The sequence below is a fragment of the Lissotriton helveticus genome, chromosome 10, assembly GCF_964261635.1.
Source record: "Lissotriton helveticus chromosome 10, aLisHel1.1, whole genome shotgun sequence".
Taxonomy (NCBI): Eukaryota; Metazoa; Chordata; class Amphibia; order Caudata; family Salamandridae; genus Lissotriton; species Lissotriton helveticus.
This window is the reverse complement of record NC_136071.1, coordinates 11808167-11827765: the sequence shown is the minus strand read 5'-3', so window position 1 is coordinate 11827765 and position 19599 is coordinate 11808167. Positions and strand designations below refer to the sequence as shown.

The window sequence follows — 19599 nt, the reverse complement described above, 5'->3', positions numbered from 1 at the left end:
TGACGCTGCCTGTGCAAGGGCTGTGTTCAGTGAGCCCGAGGGCAGGTCAAGTGGATTTGTGAGCTGTGACGCTGCCTGTGCAAGGGCTGTGTTCAGTGAGCCTATAGGCAGGTCAAGTGGATTTGTGAGCTGTGACGCTGCTTGTTGAGAGCTGTGTTCAGTGAGCCCGAGGGCAGATCAAGTGGATTTGTGAGCTGTGACGCTGCCTGTGCAAGGGCTGTGTTCAGTAAGCCCGAGGGCAGATCAAGTGGATTTGTGAGCTGTGACGCTGCTTGTTGAGAGCTGTGTTCAGTGAGCCCGAGGGCAGATCAAGTGGATTTGTGAGCTGTGACGCTGCCTGTGCAAGGGCTGTGTTCAGTGAGCCCGAGGGCAGGTCAAGTGGATTTGTGAGCTGTGACGCTGCCTGTTCAAGGGCTGTGTTCAGTGAGCCCGAGGGCAGGTCAAGTGGATTTGTGAGCTGTGACGCTGCCTGTTCAAGGGCTGTGTTCAGTGAGCCTATAGGCAGGTCAAGTGGATTTGTGAGCTGTGACGCTGCCTGTGCAAGGGCTGTGTTCAGTGAGCCTATAGGCAGGTCAAGTGGATTTGTGAGCTGTGATGCTGCTTGTTGAGAGCTGTGTTCAGTGAGAGTGGAGGCAGGACACGTGGATTTGTGAGCTGTGACGCTGCTTGTTGAGAGCTGTGTTCAGTGAGAGTGGCACAGGTTCAAGTGGATTTGTGAGCTGTGATGGTGGTTGTTAAGAGCTGTGTTCAGTGAGCATGGGGGCAGGTCTCTAACCAGCTCCGGTCGCGGTCGGGTGGGGGGGGGGCTGGGGGGGATCCTCCAGAAAGAGGCTGCAGGCTTCGCTGGGAGATTGGAGGCAAGTCATAGATCACAAGATCCTGGGTCAAAATCACCAAGGAGACCTCCTCGTGGTGTTGGGCCACTTGCACTCGGGCCGGGGGCGACGGGTGCAGAGTGGGGCAGACTCGCAGATTTGGCCAGAGCTGGAGTCTGTGGGTGAACAAATCCTGTGTTCACAGGAGGCAAAGTCTTTTCTTTGGAGGGCAGGGCAGGTTCATGGGGTTGCTGGCTGCAGGACACACCGGGCTTTTGCTTCTGCAGGTTCGAGGTGGGGACAGGCCGGTAGGGCTGGGGCCAATTCATTGGGCGTCCTCCTCTTCTTGGCTTCGGAACAGCTGTTCAGTCCGTTCTCTTCTTTTCCTCCTAGTCGTTGCTTGTCTGAGGAGGCAAGGTTCAGGTGTGCCCCTAAATACTAGGCTTAGGGTGTTACAGGTCAGTAAAGGTTGGGACAAATGGGTCCCTTCCTTGGGGTGGGTACACCCCCTATTATGCCACCCTCTAGTGGGAGGGGGGCATATACGCCTCACTCTGGTTGGCTGGGTCCCCCATTTGCAAGATGGCATGGACTGGGAGTTGTGCTTCACCTCGCCTCCCGCACCTGAGGAGTGGGGTTGGCACACCTCCATTCCTCACTTAGTTTTCCCGCCGGTTCTGCCGCCCAAAGTGGGGGTTAGGACCTGTGGGGACCAGTTGCTGGGAGCAGCAAAAGGCCTGGGGACGCGCACAAAGGAGGCAAGCCTTTGAAGCTTCACCTTCGTGGACCCTGCCCATCCTGGGGGAGGAAGCTTTCCACCTCGTCCCAGGATGTGATTTGCCCTGATTCAGGCCAGGGCAGTGGGTTGTAGGCATGGCACACAGGGATGTGTGAGATGCCGTCTCTTCACTTTGTTCTGCACCAAAAAACGCAGACTGCAAAGGCAGTGCGTGAGTGTGAAGGTACAGGGCCTCTAAGGGTAGCACAATAAGTGTTGCAGCCCTTAGAGGCCTTCCCTGGCCACAGTTCCCTGGGTAACTGTGATATCATTTACCAGGGGCTGACCTGTGACCAGAGAGTGCCAATTGGATTTTGTCTTCAATGCAGTTTTAGAGAAAGAACATAGGCCCTGGGTACCTGCCTGGCAGGAGCCCAGGGCACACTCAAAGTACACCAAAACTTCAGCAAAACGTGGGAGCAACCATGCAAAAAGAGGGCACTTTTTTACACACTTGGTTGAATCATTGGACACTGAGGTACTGATGGACCCTTTAAAGGCCCACGGGTATATTTGTCCCCAGCATTTTCCATTGCTGTTGAATGCTTTCCTCCAGCTACAGTGGGATGCTTTGGCTCCTAGTGAACTGGATATCATCTCTGCGTAAGGCTTACAGGATGTAGGCCCTTAATCGGCGGCTGCTATGAGGACTGGATGGGACCACCTTTGCTCTATAAACCTGCTTCGGGGTGCGTCTTTAGGAATGTCATCTGTGGTTGCTGACCACAGGAATGTTGCGTCCACCACTTTCAACACAAACTAGGCTATTCCGTTTTGTGGGAACGTTTTATTTGGCCTGTTTTCAAACAAAAACAAACAAAATGATGTTTTTTTTTCTTTTCTCTTCTCTTCTTTTGCCTCTGGGCACCTTGGCTTTCTGAGTGCTTGAAGATTCAACCGGCCTGATGGTTGCTTTTTATGTTTTGTTTAGGGTGATTATTTATAGGTGACTTTAGAATGGTTTTAGATTTTATAATCTTTTATGGACTGCTGTTTTTAGATATCTTTTAGGTCGACCTTTAGTATGAGGAGTGGGTGTTATGTGCCTGAGCAAGACCCCTGTAGCAACGCAGCACATTTCTTACATCGCCATCTTTTTGCATAATAACATTTTACGATAACCCTTTGCACATATTCACATGCGTGATGACGTTAGATTAGTTTCTCACAAACTGCTTTGCTTACACTTTGCTACGCACTTCATTATCATGATGCTTCGAACACTGAGTACAAGTCCTTTGCACACGCTGTACAGTGTTGTTCTATCTTCATCCACGGGGCGAAAGGGCTATCTGCAAACCCATAAGAATGCTAATTGCATATACGTTGCAAGGATGCTTTTTATTATAAATAAATAAGTATTTCCGAGGATTAGCCCGAGGAAACACTTCAGACCTCGAGGGGTCCCTGCATGCTGATGCTTCAGCAAGCAACTATGTAACATCTCTATGAGAGGTGTCCAGTTTGTGACCAAGACGGGGTCCTACATTCTTTCCTGCCAGGTAATGGGGTTGGATCATCCTGTGGGGGGATTCTTGGCTACACACTCTCACACACCCTAGACACACATCGGGTAGGGATTACATATCAGGAGTACGAAAACAAGTTACTTACCTGTAACTGTAGTTCTCCAGTATTGAAAGCTTTCAGAGATTCACATGCCTGAATCGAAGGGCTGTTTCATCAATTGAGATAGTACTATGTTCAATTGCCAGAGAGGTGGAGGAGGGTTTATCAGAGGAAAGGTTCGAAATAACACTTTCATGAATTGTTTGATGATTCTTTCGGACTACAACAATGGTCCTGAGGATGTTCTTCTATATCGTGATATGGCGGTGAGATGCACTTTAACCGCATGCGCGCTGCGGCGATTTTCGCGCTACGCGGCTTTTTTCTAAAAGCTGCGTTACATGACGAGCTCAGCTCGTCATCAGCGTGCGAGCGGCGCAACTGATGACGAGCTGAGCTCGTCATCAGCGCCGAAGGGGTTAATAAACGCATGGGCTAAACAAGATTTTGCCAATAGCAGAATATATGGGATAATTTCATGAGCTGCTGAGTTCAAAGGGTGAATCTTAACCTGTTGGCACCATAAACAGAACCTCTTCCATTTCATCCTATACGTTCTGGTTGTACTTTCCGCTCTGGCCTTTGACAATATATCTCTGCATTCCGATGAAATATCTAGATGTTGAAAGCGCAGTGATTTGGGATCTGGATGAAGCACTTGTCCCTGGGACATCGTCAAGAGCGACGGTATCGGTTGGAGGTGAATTGGTTTAGAAGCAGCTCCGTGAACCGGTGTTGTCTGGGCACCATGGAGCTATCAGTATCACCCTGCACGGTTCTATCTTCATCTTTGTAAGAATGCGTGGCAGGATGGGAATCGGGGGAAGGCGTAAGCAAAGACACCTGACCATGCCATCAAAAACACATTCCCCCAAGATCCCCGTTGGTAACACCAACTTGCGAAGAACCAGCATTTTTTGTTCTGAGCTGTCGCGAAGAGATCCACTGTCAGCTCTCCCCATCTTAGGAAGACGTTTTGTAGGATATCCTGGTTTATCTCCCACTCGTGGCAGGTTGATTTTAGTCTGCTCATAGTGTCCGCTTTGATATTCTGATCCCCTGGAAGATGTTCCACGGTTAGGGACACTGTGTTGAACAGCCCAATCCCATATTTTTTGCGCTTCCTGAGACAGGGAAAGCGATCTTGTACCTCCCGGTTTGTTGAGATAATGCATCGCTGTTGTGTAGTCTGTCCTGATTAGTACAGCAGATCCCTGTATCCTCGGCAGAAAAGCCAGCACTGCTAAGCCCACTGGGCTTAGCAAATTGATGTGAAGCTGTTGTTCTTGTAACTTGCAACGACCGCTGACGTGAAGGTCCTGAAGGAATGCTCCCCACCCTTCCAGGGATGCATCGGTGGTAATCACCAGTGATGCTGGTACGGTAAGGAAGGAGAGACCCATAGAGATGTTTTGTCTTTGGGTTCACCATGTTGCTGCTTGGACCATGGTCGGTTTGATCTTTACCATGTCGTCGAAGGATCCGTCCTGCTTGACGCCATTGTTGATCTAGTTGTTCCTGTAAAGGACGCGTTTTTAATCGGCAGAAAGGAACAAGGGGAATGCAAGAGGACATTGTTCCTAGTAGTGATTTGTAACGGCGTACTGAAAGATACTTTCTTCTTGCAAAAGCCTGGGAAAGAGATATTAGTCCCAGTTGCCTCTCCACGGAGGGAAATGCCTTGTTTACTGTGTTGTCTAGAATCGCCCCCAAGAACGTGATGTTCCTTGAAGGTTGAAGGGATGACTTTTCAGTATTCAGAGTCAGACCCAGTTTGGCAAACAATTCCACGCATGCCACTGTTGATGACTGAGCCAACCTTTGTGAAGGCGCTTTGACTAACCAGTCGTCCAGCTATGGAAACACCTGGTGTCTGTTTCCTTAGAAAATCTGCCACTAGAGCCAGACATTTTGTAAAAATTTTCGGGGCTGATTTGAGGCCAAATGGCAGTACCTTGAACTGGTAATGGTCTCTGGCTACTGCAAACCAAAGATACTGTCTGTGGGAGGGATGATTGGGGATGTGAAAATATGCATCCTGTAAGTCTAAGGTGGTCATATGATCCCCTGGGTTTAAGAGTAGCAGAATGTCTTGAAGGTAAACCATCTGGAAAGATTGCTTCTTAAGATATTCTTGCCATCTTGGGTGGGGGAAACTAGGTTGGGTGCCGATTTACGGGCGCCATCTTTGTTGTGGGGCTAGAGGATTTCCTCGTAGGACTCCCGCGCTGGAGGAGCCTTTAAAACCGGACTCTCTTCGCTGGCAGGTAGACTTACTGACCGCAGCGCGCATGCATACTTTGCTTACTGCTAAGCTTTTAACTTTTTAATTCTTGCACGATTGCGCTGCTGTTTTTTTTTTTAACACAGGCGCTGCCTCTCACCTTTGCTACTCTGGGGGCAATAATTAGCATTAGTTCCTGACCTCGCACTATAATTGTTACTCACCCCGCATTTTGCGGGATTTAGGGCGATCTAGGTCCCGCTGTTCACCGCGTCGCGGCGATTCAGGCCGCCATCTTGGGTGGGGGAAACTAGGTTGGGTGCCGATTTACGGGCGCCATCTTTGTTGTGGGGCTAGAGGTTTTCCTCGTAGGACTCCCGCACTTACGGTTATTTAAGATGCTTACTTCTCAGGCGCGCAGCGTAGGCACGCAGCGGACGTGCCGTGGGCGCGCCGGAGGTGCGCCAGAGGTAAGCCCCTTTGTACCCGTTCGCGCACATGTCCCAATCGTCGGCCGGCAATGCTGCCTCTTCTGTTTGTTCCCGCTTAGTGTATTCCAGAGATGAGCTTACTCGATTTGATCAGCACCCCAAACTGAGCGGCCGTTCAAATACCACCGCCAGCCGTTTAGAGACGCTGTCCTGCGGCCTGCTTAATGTTAGATCTCTTAGTAAGCATCATGTGGAAACTGCTCTCCTCATTGAATCACATGAGTTAGATGTGTTATTCCTGGCGGAGACATGGACTAGAGTCGACAGTGTGGTGGAATTGGGCCTAGCCTGCCCCCCGGGTTATAGAATCAGGCATAACCCTCGTGTAGGGAATAGAGGGGGTGGCTTAGGTCTAATTTTCAGGGACACACTGGACCTCTCACTTTTGGAGATTAAGGAAGTTCGGGGTTTTGAGCTGATGGGCTTTTCCTTAAAAGGTCAGGGCGGTGTCTTGCACTCTGGGCTGTTGTGTTCTAGACCTCCTGCCAACACTCTGTCAGCTTTACCTGAACTGGTAGATCTTATTTATGATCTCTCCAATACTCATGCCAGGCTAATAGTTCTGGGAGTTTTTAATTAGTGGCCTAATGGGCCCTTGACTCAGCCTATAGACACCTGACCCAGGCTTGCTGTATTATTCATCTACAGCAGCTGGTGCTCTCCCAGACTCACCTAAAGGGTCACGCTTTGGATCTGGTTTTTGCAGATGTTAGTCAGGTAGTGATCAGGGACATAATCGCACAATGCTGGACGGACCATGCTCTTGTGCATTTCACCCTACTTCTCCCTGCTGACACCTTGAGGAGTGGCACCACGGGAGTTACCACCAAACTTAGTAGGCAATGGTCCAGGCTTCTGAAACATTCTAGCCTACCAATCCTACTATCAGGGGGTTTTACCCTGGGAGGAAATGTGGAGGAGAGCTATGCGTGCCTAAGCCAGCAAATCACAGAATTTCTGGACAAATCGGCCCCCTGGCGGAATGCAAGAGATAGGTCTAAACCTGCCAGGCCTTGGTATTCAAAAGATCTCCTCCAGCTGAAACTTTGGTGTAAGCAGGCGGAAAGAGCCTGGAGAAAACAGTACTTGGAGCCAGATAAAGTCTTCTTTAAACAGACACTGCTGGACTATAAAGCGCAAATTAAGTGCGCGAAAGCCAAGTTTCTCGAGGAGACGTTGATGCAGGCAGTGAATAAGTCTCAGACCTTGTTTAAAATCGTTAAGGATCTTTCCCATCCTGCCTGTGCCACTAATACCATCCCGGCCTCTCAATCCTTATGTGATTCTTTGGCAACAGCCTTTGAGGACAAGATTGCCACTATTTTGAGCAATCTCGGTGACCCGGCTACTCCTCCCCTCCAGCCTCGGCTGAACTCGGCACCTTCAGCCATCTCTGGGGTTCATGAGGAAGCCGGGATACAGGCACGGCTGGACAGCTTCCCTCCCCTTCCTTTGAGGATTTCTGCCTCTTGGCCAAAGGCGTGTCCTCGGGTTCTCCCTTGGACCCGCTGCCTCATAGATTTTGGAAGGTGTTCCAAGAGGAACTCTTTCCTCCTCTCTATGCCATCTGCTGCCAGTCCCTTAGCACCGCCAGGGTTCCCGAATGTTGGAAACTGGCTGTGGTCTCTCCTCTTTTGAAGAAGGCAACGCTGGATCCTACATGCTCGGCAAATTACCGGCCAATTTCGCTGCTTCCCTTCCCCATTTAGATCCTGGAGAAGTTGGTCACCAAACATCTGTCCGGCCCAGTTTGGCTTCAGGCCAGCTCACGGCACTGAATCTGCACTGGTGGTCATCCTGGACGATCTTCGCTCGCGAGTCGACTCTGGTCGGGCAGCCTTTCTAGTGCTGCTCGATATGTCGGCCGCGTTTGATACGGTCAGTCACGCTATTCTAGTCAGCAGACTGGAGGAAATTGGGGTAGCCGGCCTGGCCCGGGACTGGCTGGTTTCCTATCTTTACGATAGACGTCAGGTAGTAGCCTTGCCGCCTTATAGATCTGAGATCAAAAAAGTAGGGCAAGGTGTGCCCCAGGGGTCGGCAATTAGCCCTATTTTATTCAATCTTTATCTCCGCCCTCTGGTCAGGCTGATCAAATCTTTTGGTATCTCGGTTATCAACTATGCTGATGACACGCAGCTCATCTTCTCTTTTGAAGGAAGTGATGCCGTGTCTCAGGAGACTTTTCATCGTTGAATGACAGCCACTGCGGAATGGCTGCGTTGTAACTCTCTTCAGTTTAACAGCTCTAAAACCGAGGTACTGCATTGTTCCATGGATCGTACCCCCCGCCCTCTGCCGGCGGACTTTTGGCCCATTTCCTCCCAGGGTACAGTGGTGGCAGCAGATTCTGCCCGCAACCTGGGTGTCATGTTCGGAGAAAATCTGCAGCTGGATGTATTCGTGAATAAAACAGTCGCCACATGCATGATGCTGCTTCGCACGCTGCGTAAGATCCTTCCTATGCTTCCAGTCCAAGCCAGACCAGAGGTAGTGCGCAGTATCATTTTAAGCAGGCTTGATTACTGCAATGCACTACTTCTGGGCGCACCTAGCACTTTGATTGGTAAGCTGCAGCGAATATAGAACATGACAGCCAAGCTGGCTTTGTCTCGGCTGCGCTCTGACTCCTCCTCTTTAGCGCATATTGACCTCCATTGGCTGCCTATCCACAAGCGCATCTACTTTAAAGCATCCTGCATAGTTTTTTCAGGGCCCTTCATGGTCTGGGGCCTGATCCGCTGCAGGAGCTGTTCCTCTGGTACACGCCAGCCAGACCTTTGCGATCCTCGTCGGCATGCTTGGTGGCAGTTCCCAGACTTTTTAGGAGTCGGATGGGCGTCCGCTCCTTTGGTTTTACTGCGGCCAAGCTCTGGAACTCCTTACCTTTGTCCCTAAGGAGTGCGGGGGAACTTACCTCCTTTAAAAAGGGATTAAAATCTCACCTGTTTCCTAGGACAGTGTAACATCGTTATAGAGTAACATCGCGCATGCTCAGGAAGGTCAAAGCGCCAGGATACCCTTTGGGTGACAGTTAGCGCTATATAAATAGGCGATACATACATATATACATAAGTATTTAGAGCTCTCCGGTCCAGAATAGGACGCCATTGGATAACATTCTTCGGGACTCGGAAGAAACTGGAATAAAACCCCCTTCCTCTCTGGGAGATTGGCACTGGTTCTATTGCTCCCTTTCGGAGCATTGCCTGAATCTCACGACGCATCGGATGTAGATGCTTGACCTCCTGAAGTGTCGTAGGAGTACAAGGGGGGATCCAAAGGAATCCCAGAGTATGTACGAATTGTATTATATTGAGGACCCATCGGTCCGTAGTAATTTTCTGCCACTGATTAAGATGAGAAGCAATTCTTCCACCCAGGGGAACTAGTGGAGGGGAAGGAATACATGTAGCTGGATCCTGAAGGTTGTCATTGTCTTCTGGAATTGTCCTTTCCTTGATGACTTCCTCTTCCTCTAGGGGCAGATTTTGTATAGCCCCCTGCATGTCGTTGACCATACTGCTCACAGTACTGTTGAGAAGATGACAAATAAGATGGGTGTCTGCCCTGCTGGTATCCTCCTCTATATGATGTTTGCCCTCTACCTCGGGGCCCCCCCCGAAAGGGCACCTTGCGTTAGAGTAATGTTCCTAGGGCCATTGAGGTGTCCGTATCCTTCTTGATACCTTGAAGCACATCATCCACGGCTTCCCAAATAAGTCTTCTCCATCAAAGGGGAGATCCAGAATCTTATTTTGTAACCTCTGGTCTAAAAGCTGTAACTCTTAACCATCCCATACGGCGTAACACCGCCGCTCCTCCAAGCGATCTGAAGGCCGTGGTCGCGATATCCATCGCGCAATCAATGACTTCAGCCGAAGCCCTTTCTCCCTCTTGAATGATCCTTTTTACCTCCTGTCTATTATCCTCAGGGTTGATGTCTATGTAAGGTGTCCGGTCACACCGCATTTGCCTATCGTACCTGCCCAGAATGGCAAGGGCATTAGCAGCTTTAACTAGAAGAGCAGACATGGCCGAAAACCTTTTCCCTGCATTATCCAAACACCTACCCTCTCTGTTGGAAGGCGCTGCAATGGGAGCCGACTGATTTTTTGATTTTTGTTGTGCCGCTTGGGATATAACAGAATCCAGATTGGGATGGCCCAGTAAACAAGCTGGAGTGTCTGAAGGGTCTTTATACTACTTTTCCAGTCTGGCGAGCACAGGTGTGACTGTTGCCGGTGTCTTCATGACCTTCAAGCCTTCTTCCCACACATGGCTAACACTCGGGATAGCCCGTACGGATTTCAGGTATGGTTCCTTAAAATCGTACAAGAAACACTCCATTTGTGTCGTTGACATCGTAAGCTCAAACCTCTTTGCAGCTCTATCCATCAAATTATGGAAACTGCTGATGTCTTCTGGCGGAGAATCAATGGGTACTGGTGAGGGAGACAAAGGAAATGGAATCAGGTAACCAACCCATTCCTTGATAGGTTCAGTTATCTCTCCCTCCTCTTGGTCATCATCAGTGGTGACAGGATCCTGTTGATGCACTGGTTGTGGTGTCCTAGGTGAAGGCTCTGGCAATAATTCCCTTCTTCTAATTGGAGTAGTAGGAATGGAGCGTGGGCGCGGTACCCATAATGGTATTTCCTGAGAGGTTGGAGTTGGTGGAAACCTCTTTCCATTGTCCGGCAGCATAAATTGCAGTTCCATCATTAGAGAAGATGGCATGCCAACCATCTCTTCTTGGTAGCCCTGGCGATAATGTTGCTAGGGAGGATATTGATATTCTCTCTATCCCTCCTCAAAGTCATCCTCTTGGCATTTTACTTGTAAGAACCTCTGCCAAGACAGCACTGGTTAAACTGCACTGGCTTCCCGTAAGGGAAAGAATAAAATTCAAGAGTCTCTGCTACGTCCACAGGATAGCCCACAACAAGGGCCCAACCTACCTAAGAAGACTCATGACCATTCATCGCCCCACTCGTCATCTGAGGTCCGCAGGAATGTCCCTTTTTAAACTACCTCGTGTTCACAAAGCAAAAATCGGTGGCCGCTCCTTTCGTTATCTAGGAGTGAAACTCTGGAACGCTCTCCCGATCCATCTAAGAATGGAACCCTCTGAAACTCTTTTCAGAGCTAACTTGAAAACTCACCTTTTCCCTCAATAATTCTCCTCACTCTTCCCTTTAACCTGATTCTCGGATGAAAGTTTTCAGCAATTAGCGCGGGGATACACAGCTGTGCTGCCATGCGCTTAATAAATGTTTTATTATTATTATTATTATTAACTGCGAGGGGCTACTAGCGTAGCCAAAGGGTCCTTCATCTTCTTCCTCCTCTGAATCCTGCTCTTCCAGGAGGTGTGATGGCACAAGAGGAGTAATCTTGCTTGAGGAAGTGATTTCTGGCGTAATCGTCATCTTTTCTGTTTTTTTCCCCTCGTCGTCGAGATCGTCGTCGAGATCGCCGTCGACAACCTTGTCGTCGATGCAACAGTCGACACTAATCGTACTGCTTTACCCGTCGACGACATAGTTACCATCGTCGCAGTCGACGATCCAGTCGTCGCCGTCGACACTAACTTTACCTCAATCTTCGCCGTCGACGATGAGGATTTCGTCGTCGACATTCCCGTCGACGATGCAATTTTGGCAGATTTTACCACTGGAAGCATAGATGACGGCTTCCTGAAAGGTTGCTTGCCTTGAGGGGGTGATATTGAAGGCTCTGAACTTGTCTTCTTTTGTGGCTTCTCCCCACAGCATGTCCCTTACTCTCCTTTTCTCTAGGCTGAGGAGATTTTTAGGTACTGCGCCCAGAAGACCTTTTAGTGGTCTTTTTTAGGGCCTTCTCAGGACGTTCTTCTGAGGAATGAGCCTGAGGAGATCTTTTTTGAGACCTCCTAGAAGTAGAGGAGGATGCCTTATCACTGTTACTGGACAGAACCTCCTTTCTGGCCTTTAGCTTTTGAAGCCATATCAAATGGCACCCTTCACGACCCCTCAGGGTCTTACTTGAAAAGGTACAACATACCTTACAGTCGTTAGCTTGATAGTCCGGATAAAGACAGTAAATACAGTCAGCATGAGGGTCATTAATGTAGAGCCTCTTCTTGGAACAGGTAGCACAGGCTCTAAATAAACATTTTTTCTCCTTTCCAGACATTCTCAGAAGGATGAACTAGTAGGCAGCAATGAAGAATATATATTAAGATAAAATTCCCAGAACAACGTTCCAAATCTCAAGTAGAAAGAGTAGATTTTGAGATGAGCTCGAAGGAGACTCTAGCACAACATGCGGTAGAAAATCTGAGGGGCAAAAGGTTCTCTCAGGAGTGTTCTAGAGGGTGAGAGGTTTTGATTGGTTCAGGGACAATTCTGGTCTCTTTTACATAATGAAGGATATGGGTTGCAAAAGGGAAATGGGCCTAGCCTCTTTTCAGTTTGCTATCTATCTAAGAATTGCTTTTTTATATATCGGAGACTCCCGTCTCAACGACTGGGAATGATTCAGGTATGTGAATCTATGAAAGCTCCAATACCGGAGTAAGCCCGATTACTACCTTGTTTTATAGTCTTACATATATACACTGTTCTTAGCACCATGGTGGAACCTTGCCTGCTATTCACTCTTTTAGTGCTTGTAATCACTTTCATAGGCTTCTGTCTACTGAATATCACAGGCACATATACTTGAAATAAGAATAACATTGGTTCAGCGTGACCAAGGGCTTTTGGCCCGAAACGCGTCGCTGGTTCTGTTGTTTTAAAATAAATTACCATCTTGCTGACTCTGCTGGTCCGGTCCTCATTCTTTGCTGGCGTGGAGGCGGTGTCTGCGAGCGCAGAGCGAGCTGAGGAGGAGCTCTGTCTATATATATATATATATATATATATATATATATATATATATATATATATATATATATATATATATATATATATATATATATATATATATATATATATATATATATATATATTGAAGAACATCATATTGTGTATTCTCGGTCTAGTTTTCGGAGAACAAGAGTGCACAAGTCACTGATGGAAAGGGTTCTAGATCTGTTATCGTCCCAGAGGAGTCAGGGTTGCCAGAAACCATTAACTCTGTTTTGGTTTGTGTGTGTGTGGGGGTGCTCTTGTAGTGACACTGAGCTAGCTGGTTTCTAAGCCAACATATACTACAGGGTGCATGGAATTAGTCTAGGCACCTCACCCAAAGTTTGTTGTAAACAAGTGCGCAGATCCTACTAATCAGGGAGAACTACGTGACAGAAGGGCGGTCCTGGTCCAAAGAGGTCGGTCCCAAAGGCCTGTCCTTGGTATCAATTGTTGGTGTTGGGCCCCAGGCCAGGGAGTCAAACATTCTTTCGTATCCAACCACGGCCCAAAGGCAGTGGCGGTCCAGCGATCTCTGAATGAGGATGTTTTTAGGCCTGCTTGGGTAATAGAGCAGGGGCCATAGTACCCATGCACGGACTTGAACGGCTACGCATCTCCAGGCCCATCTCCATGTCAGAGTTGGCGATTTGATCAAAGGAAAACGGTCCCTCTTCTTCCCCCGAAGCTGGCTCCTGGGTATGCTCCTCACCGAAGATGTTGTGAGTGTCATCATTGTGGCCGTGAGACATTTCCATTCGACACGTACTTTGATCCCTAAGAGTATTCTTGCACCAAACAGACTTACACACATCGCAGTCAGCCTAACGATGGTATGGCGAAAGACACAGATAGCAAAAAGGTGTTAATAGGTGAGTGTATATTTTGCATGGCAACGCGGGCAAAATCTTAAGTGGGTGTGTTCCATCAGAAGGGCATCTTAGATGGAAAGGAGTGCACACGGGAGTAGGCCCAAGACGGACGGCGCCCTAAGTGCGAGCAGTCGGATTCTGAACCCATGAAATTAGAAAGCAACACAGAAGCGCCAGGCCTCGGAAAATCCCACGCTCTAGTGACATGAATAATCTACTCAACCTAATTATAATGCTCCTGACCCTTAAACTGGTTTCAAATTGTGTGATCCTGGGTAAGTATTTTAATTCACTGAGACGCCATTTTCTTTATCACATATGAGAGCTCCATCAAATATGGGAGTTCAGCAGGTCTGCTGTACAGAAAACTTGTTTTGTTTAATAGACTAAACATTGCTTCATATATAATACCAATCTAGCCACATATAGGATACACATGACCGCTGACTGGCCTCTATTCATTAACAGCACTGTCATGTTTAAAAACTGTCACTTTTAATAAATACATAACTAAAGTAGCACCACACTGCCATTTGCAATTAGCAGATTTTACATTGAAATGCCCACAGAATTTCCCACTGACATGTGGTTTTAAAACTATATAGAGTAAAATGTCTTGAAATCGACTTTCTGCAAATATTTGTCATTTGCACATCACCAAGTAAAGCATGCATGAATGCAGCTGAAGAGAAGCAGTAACCACCCCATTCACTCGTGCTTTCTTCCAGTGTACCTTGAGCTCTTGAAGTTGGTCGGGTTCGTACAGCTGCGCAGAGACCGCCTGAGCTAGGAAAGCATCCAACTCATGCCGGAGAAGGATTCTGCCACCCGGCCACTGCATGATGTAACTAAAAAAATACAAAAAGGGATGATGGAAATTTGAGCACAGTGTTACATGATGCAGATTTGTAGAGCACGCTATTAAGAGGGAGGGTATCCTGGCACGGAGCAGTAGGGAGTTTAGACACGCATAGGGGGCTACTCAAAAAGCCTGGTCTTCAGCTTCTTTGGGAGGAGGCTCTTAAGTAGAGCAGTAGGTCATTCAATGCTTTAGGAGCAATATAGGAGAAGGCTCGACAGCCAGGTCTGGTTTTCTGTATGCGTGCGATTTGTGCCAGCAGGAGTCCAGACAAGCGGAGGTGTCTGGAAGGTTAGTGCTTGCGCCATTGGGTTATGTGCTATCATGTTGTTACTCATACATTCAAGGAATGTGGTTAGGCCACTCCATAGTGTGCAACTCATGCTATACTGTATGTGTGTACACGCAAAGTGCCTTCAGACGATGTACTGTATGATGAGCTGGTTTAGTAAAACAATTAAAAAATAAAAAGTCTTGCGTAGTGCCTTGGAAGTATGCATGCAGCAGTTCAACTAAGCAAAAATGCATACTGCAACAAACCATTCTAGAATCAATGTGACATTAGAAGGGAAAACTGGGTTGTACCTGTTCCACAACAGAGGAAGCACTGGCATGGAGTAATGCAACATTGAAGAAAGGAGCAGAAATGCTGAAATTCAGACCATTCACAAAACCCTGCCAAGACCTGCGAGTGTTACACCTACAAAGGTTATACTAGAGCGCCAGCGTATCTACTCACGACAGGTGCACTCGTTGTGTTTTGGAAATTACCCTTGACAGCACATTATACATTCATAAGACTCGAAAGCATGATAACGTAGCGGGAACTCACCTACTCGCTGTTGCTACGTAAGGCAGCTCACATACAAGCGACTAGTTAAATGAAAAGGTTACTTACCTGTAAACAGTAATTCCAGCGCACAGAATTGTCCAAACATTCAAAAGCTCAGACATCAGGAAATACCAAAAACATTTTATTTTCCACCACCCACTTTTTTAGGTCGAGCAGACCTGCATTCAATGCGAAGCATTGATTGCGGTTGTCTGCTTCTAGTTAGGTCGAGCAGACCTGCATTCAATGCGAAGCATTGATTGCTGTTGTCTGCTTCTAGACCTATTGTCAGCCGTATTTGGGAATGTGGACAAGAGATGGGCACAAGCACAGATTGCACCTCGTGGGCGCGCACGGCGCCGTGCCCATCTCCTGCCTCGGAAGCTCCAACACGCATGCGCATACCCAGAGACACACACACACGAGCACCCATGCACGCACCCATACATACAGAGAACACCCCCCCGCCGTCGCATACACACACGCGCGCACACACACTGCATACACACACGCTCCCCCCCTTACCTCACTAGAGACACACACACGAGCGCACATACACACACGCACAGAGACACCCCCGCCGTCGCACACACACACACACGCACACACATACACAAACGCGCCTCCCCTCCCCCCGCCGCTCCCGAATACAGTCCCACTTACCGCCAATCCGGTGTTCTGTAGCCTCCGCGGGGCTCTCCCTCGGGCATGGGAGCCCCACGTCACCACTGCTACTCGGGCCAGGAACTCCGTGGGCGCTGATTCGCGCACAAGACGGAAGTCCCGCCCCCACGCTAGGTTTCGTTTTCATGAGTGCGCGCGCACATCTTGTTATCACTTGTTGTGGGTTCCCGTGCGTCACTGCTTCTTTTGGTATGAAGAAGACTGGCTCGCGCACCCGAGACTGCAGCCAGCCAGCACTGAGCCGCAGATGAGTCCGTCATCAGAGAGGAGGGCTGGGTGATGCTGGTCAGGATGCCACCATGGCCATACCGGGTCAGGCCTGTGCTGGGTGATGTCATCAGGGGTCAGTGGGGTCACGCAAGTGAGTTTATCAGGAGAGCGAGTTAAGACTTTTCCATCCGATCCCATGGGTTGCTGGGGGCAGACAGGTACGGGAGCAGCGATGAACTGCCCTGAGAAGGAACCATGACTCCGCAATGACAAACAGCTACTTTTCATTTTGTTTCCTCTGTGATAGCTGATGCTTTACCATTGCCAAAATGCAAAATTAGCGTTTAACGTTGTTGTTGTGGTGGTGGTGTCTGTTGAGGACTTCTTCACACAAAGTGTACTCTGCCTGGATTTTACAGTAGAAGGAACCCGGCTTTATCTAGTGGTTTTTTTTTTTTTGTGTGCAAGATTTTATTGACATTTCAATAGAGCACAGTATCAAGCCTACAACCCTGGGGCCGGCTACAATCAACCATATGTAGTCTAGGCAATAATTACACAGCTATTTAGCCGACAACCATCGGTCCGGCAGCCTTTCTGTTAGTATACATCGCAATTGTGTCATAGTTATCGTACGCATGAATAAGTATCATCTTGCTTTTTGTATTTTAAATAACATAACAAAACTTTTGACTCAATAGTTATACATGTGACATTGTGTGTTATTCAGCATCTGCTCCACCAAATGGCAATTACTACACCCCTCACAACCACCCCGCAGTCTCCCTCCCAGCCCCGGCTCTGAACTACTAGAGTGTTCTACGACCCGACCTTCCCCTTTCTACTAATGAGTCCAGTAAGCTATCACTCCATGTGCTAAATATCTTCCATCTCATCCCCCGAGCTGTCAATATCCTCCTCTTCTAAGGGTTCACATAGATTGCCCCTGTATGCGTTCCATGACAGCCATACTTTGTTCCATTTGCGGGGGTTCGCTCTCAGGTGGTACACCGCCCGCTCTGTCACCATAATTGCATCCATATTTTTACACCATTGTGACAGGGTTGGCAACTCCGCAGCCCCCCATCTCTGTGCTATGTCCTTCTTGGCTGTCATTGTAACTATCGTGACCCATAATCTACTTTGGAACGTTAAGTCATTCGGGCCCCATATACCCAGCAGGCATAACCGTGGGTCGGGCATCAGGGACAGTTTCAGCGTCTGCGAAATGGTACGCATCACCTGTTGCCAGTATCTTATCAAAGCTGGGCAGTCCCAAAGTGTGTGTAGGAAGGTACCCTCCATTCCACAGCCCCTGAGGCAGAGTGGGTGTACTGCTCTGCCAAGTTTGAATAGTGTCGTTCTGGTGTAGTATATTCTATGCAGTATTTTCAATTGTACCAGGCGGAATCTAGCTGAGATACCCGCCTCGCGCGGAGAGACTAATGCCGCATTCCAGTTTGATTCATCCATGTCACCTATCTCGTCCACCCATTTTTCTCGCAGCTTTATTAACGGGTCAGGTAGGTTATTCATTATTTTACGATCTGTAAGGGAAGTTGCACCCTCCTGCATGAAGTCAGTAAGCAGTCGATCCTCAAGCGGTGAGGCCTCCGGTACTGTAGTACCTGCTGGGATGGCTGCCATTAGGGCGTGCCTAATTTGCACATACCGAATAGTTTTCTTACCTGTCGGTGTAGTTTTGCAGCTTGGAGCTTGAAGATCTTTCTGGATTCACTATGCTGTGCATTATTCCGCGGTCTTGTGGTTGGGTCCGGATTCGTAGTCTTTTCTTTTTTTTTTTCTTTCTTTTTCTTAGCCCAGGTGGGCGTCGGCGTCACACCCCCTTGGGTGTATTTCCGGTGACGTCGGCATGCTTCCTGCGGAAGCTCCCACTCTTGGGCGCCATCTTCGGGTTCTTTTTTTCCGTGTTTCTTTCGTTTCCGAAGTAATGGCAATGTTCTATTTATTTGGTATTTTACCGCTTTGTACTTTTAAAGTCCTTTCTTTAGTTAACCACCTCTTCTCTCTCCAGCCTCATCTTTCTGGCGGAGGTGGGTGGGTTCGCTAGTGAATCCAGAAAGATCTTCAAGCTGCAAAACTACACCGACAGGTAAGAAAACTATTCGTTTTGCAGCGTGAATCTTTCTGGATTCACTATGCTGTGCATAGATTTTGTAGCGGTTTCTCATCTCTGTGGCGGCTGGGTGGAAGATGAGCGTTGGGTGTTGAATATGTGCTGTAGCACCTTCTGTCCAACTTGAGCTTCCTTGTTCATTTGTATGTCCACACAGTAGTGCTTCGTGAACGTGTGCACTGAAGCCCATGTTGCCGCCAGGCATATGTCCTCTATGGGTGTGTTAGCCAGGAAGGCTATTGTAGCGCCCTTCTTCCTGGTGGAGTGGGCACGTGTCCCCTCTGCCAGTTCTTGTCCTGCACGCTTGTGGCAGAGTTGAATTGTCTGTGCGATCCATCGTGCAATGGTCTTTTTGGTTACAGCTTTCCCCATGAAGCTGTTTGCGAATGACACAAAAAACTGTTTTGTTTTCCTGTGTCCCTTTGTCCTTTCAATCTAGTGCATGACTGCCCTTCTGGCGTCCAGGATGTGCAGAGCTCGCTCTGCGCTTGTTGTTGGTTTTTGGAAAAAACTCGGTATCTGTATAGACTGGTTCATGTGAAATTTCGATACCACCTTCGGCATGAAGTGTGGGTCAGTCCTCATCACAACTCTATCATTGTGTATTTGTATGTAGGGTTCTTGTAGCGTCAGCGCTTGAAGCTCGCTTACTCTGCGTAAGGACGTTATTGCAACCAGGAAGGCTGTTTTCATAGTTAGCATCTTTAGGGAGGCCTTGTGAAGTGGTTCAAAGGGCTCTTTCAGGAGTTCCGTTAGGACTGTGTTCAAGTTCCATGCCGGTGGCGGCACCCGCTTGGGTGGTGCGATCCTTTTCGCTCCTTCTAGGAATCTCTTCACCACCTGTGATGTGAAGAAGCTCCTGCACGTTTCTCCCCTTGTGTAGGCGACTATTGCTGCCAAGTGAACTCTTAAATAGGATGAGCTAAGGTTCTTCTCCAGCAAGTGCGTCAGGTACCTTAGCACTGTGGAGTCCCTCTTCATTTTATTGTGGAGTCTTTCCTGTCTGCACCATATAGTGCATCTTTTCCATTTCGCAACGTAGCACTTCCGAGTGCTGGGCCTTCGTGCCTCCCGAAGTACCCTCAGGGTGCTTTCTGGTAGTCTCAAATGTGCGAACTCTATGTCCTCAGGAGCCACGCTACTAGGCTCATGCTCTCTGGCTCTGGATGTAGTACCTCTCCGTTCTGCATGGAGAGTAGGTCTTTCCTCCTGCTGAATCTGTGGGGTGCACACTG

The 19599-nt window shown here is 48.5% G+C and overlaps 1 protein-coding gene across 3 annotated transcripts in view; it reads right to left on the bottom strand.

Annotated features, from left to right (window-relative positions):
* Positions 1–19599, bottom strand: part of FAM120C (family with sequence similarity 120 member C) — a 434870-nt gene that overhangs the window by 115160 nt on the left and 300111 nt on the right. For all 3 annotated transcript variants that reach the window (XM_078664559.1, XM_078664560.1, XM_078664561.1), the window contains exon 11: positions 14376–14490. In XM_078664559.1, coding sequence (XP_078520685.1) covers positions 14376–14490 — 115 coding nt within the window. The remainder of the gene's footprint in view (positions 1–14375; positions 14491–19599) is intronic.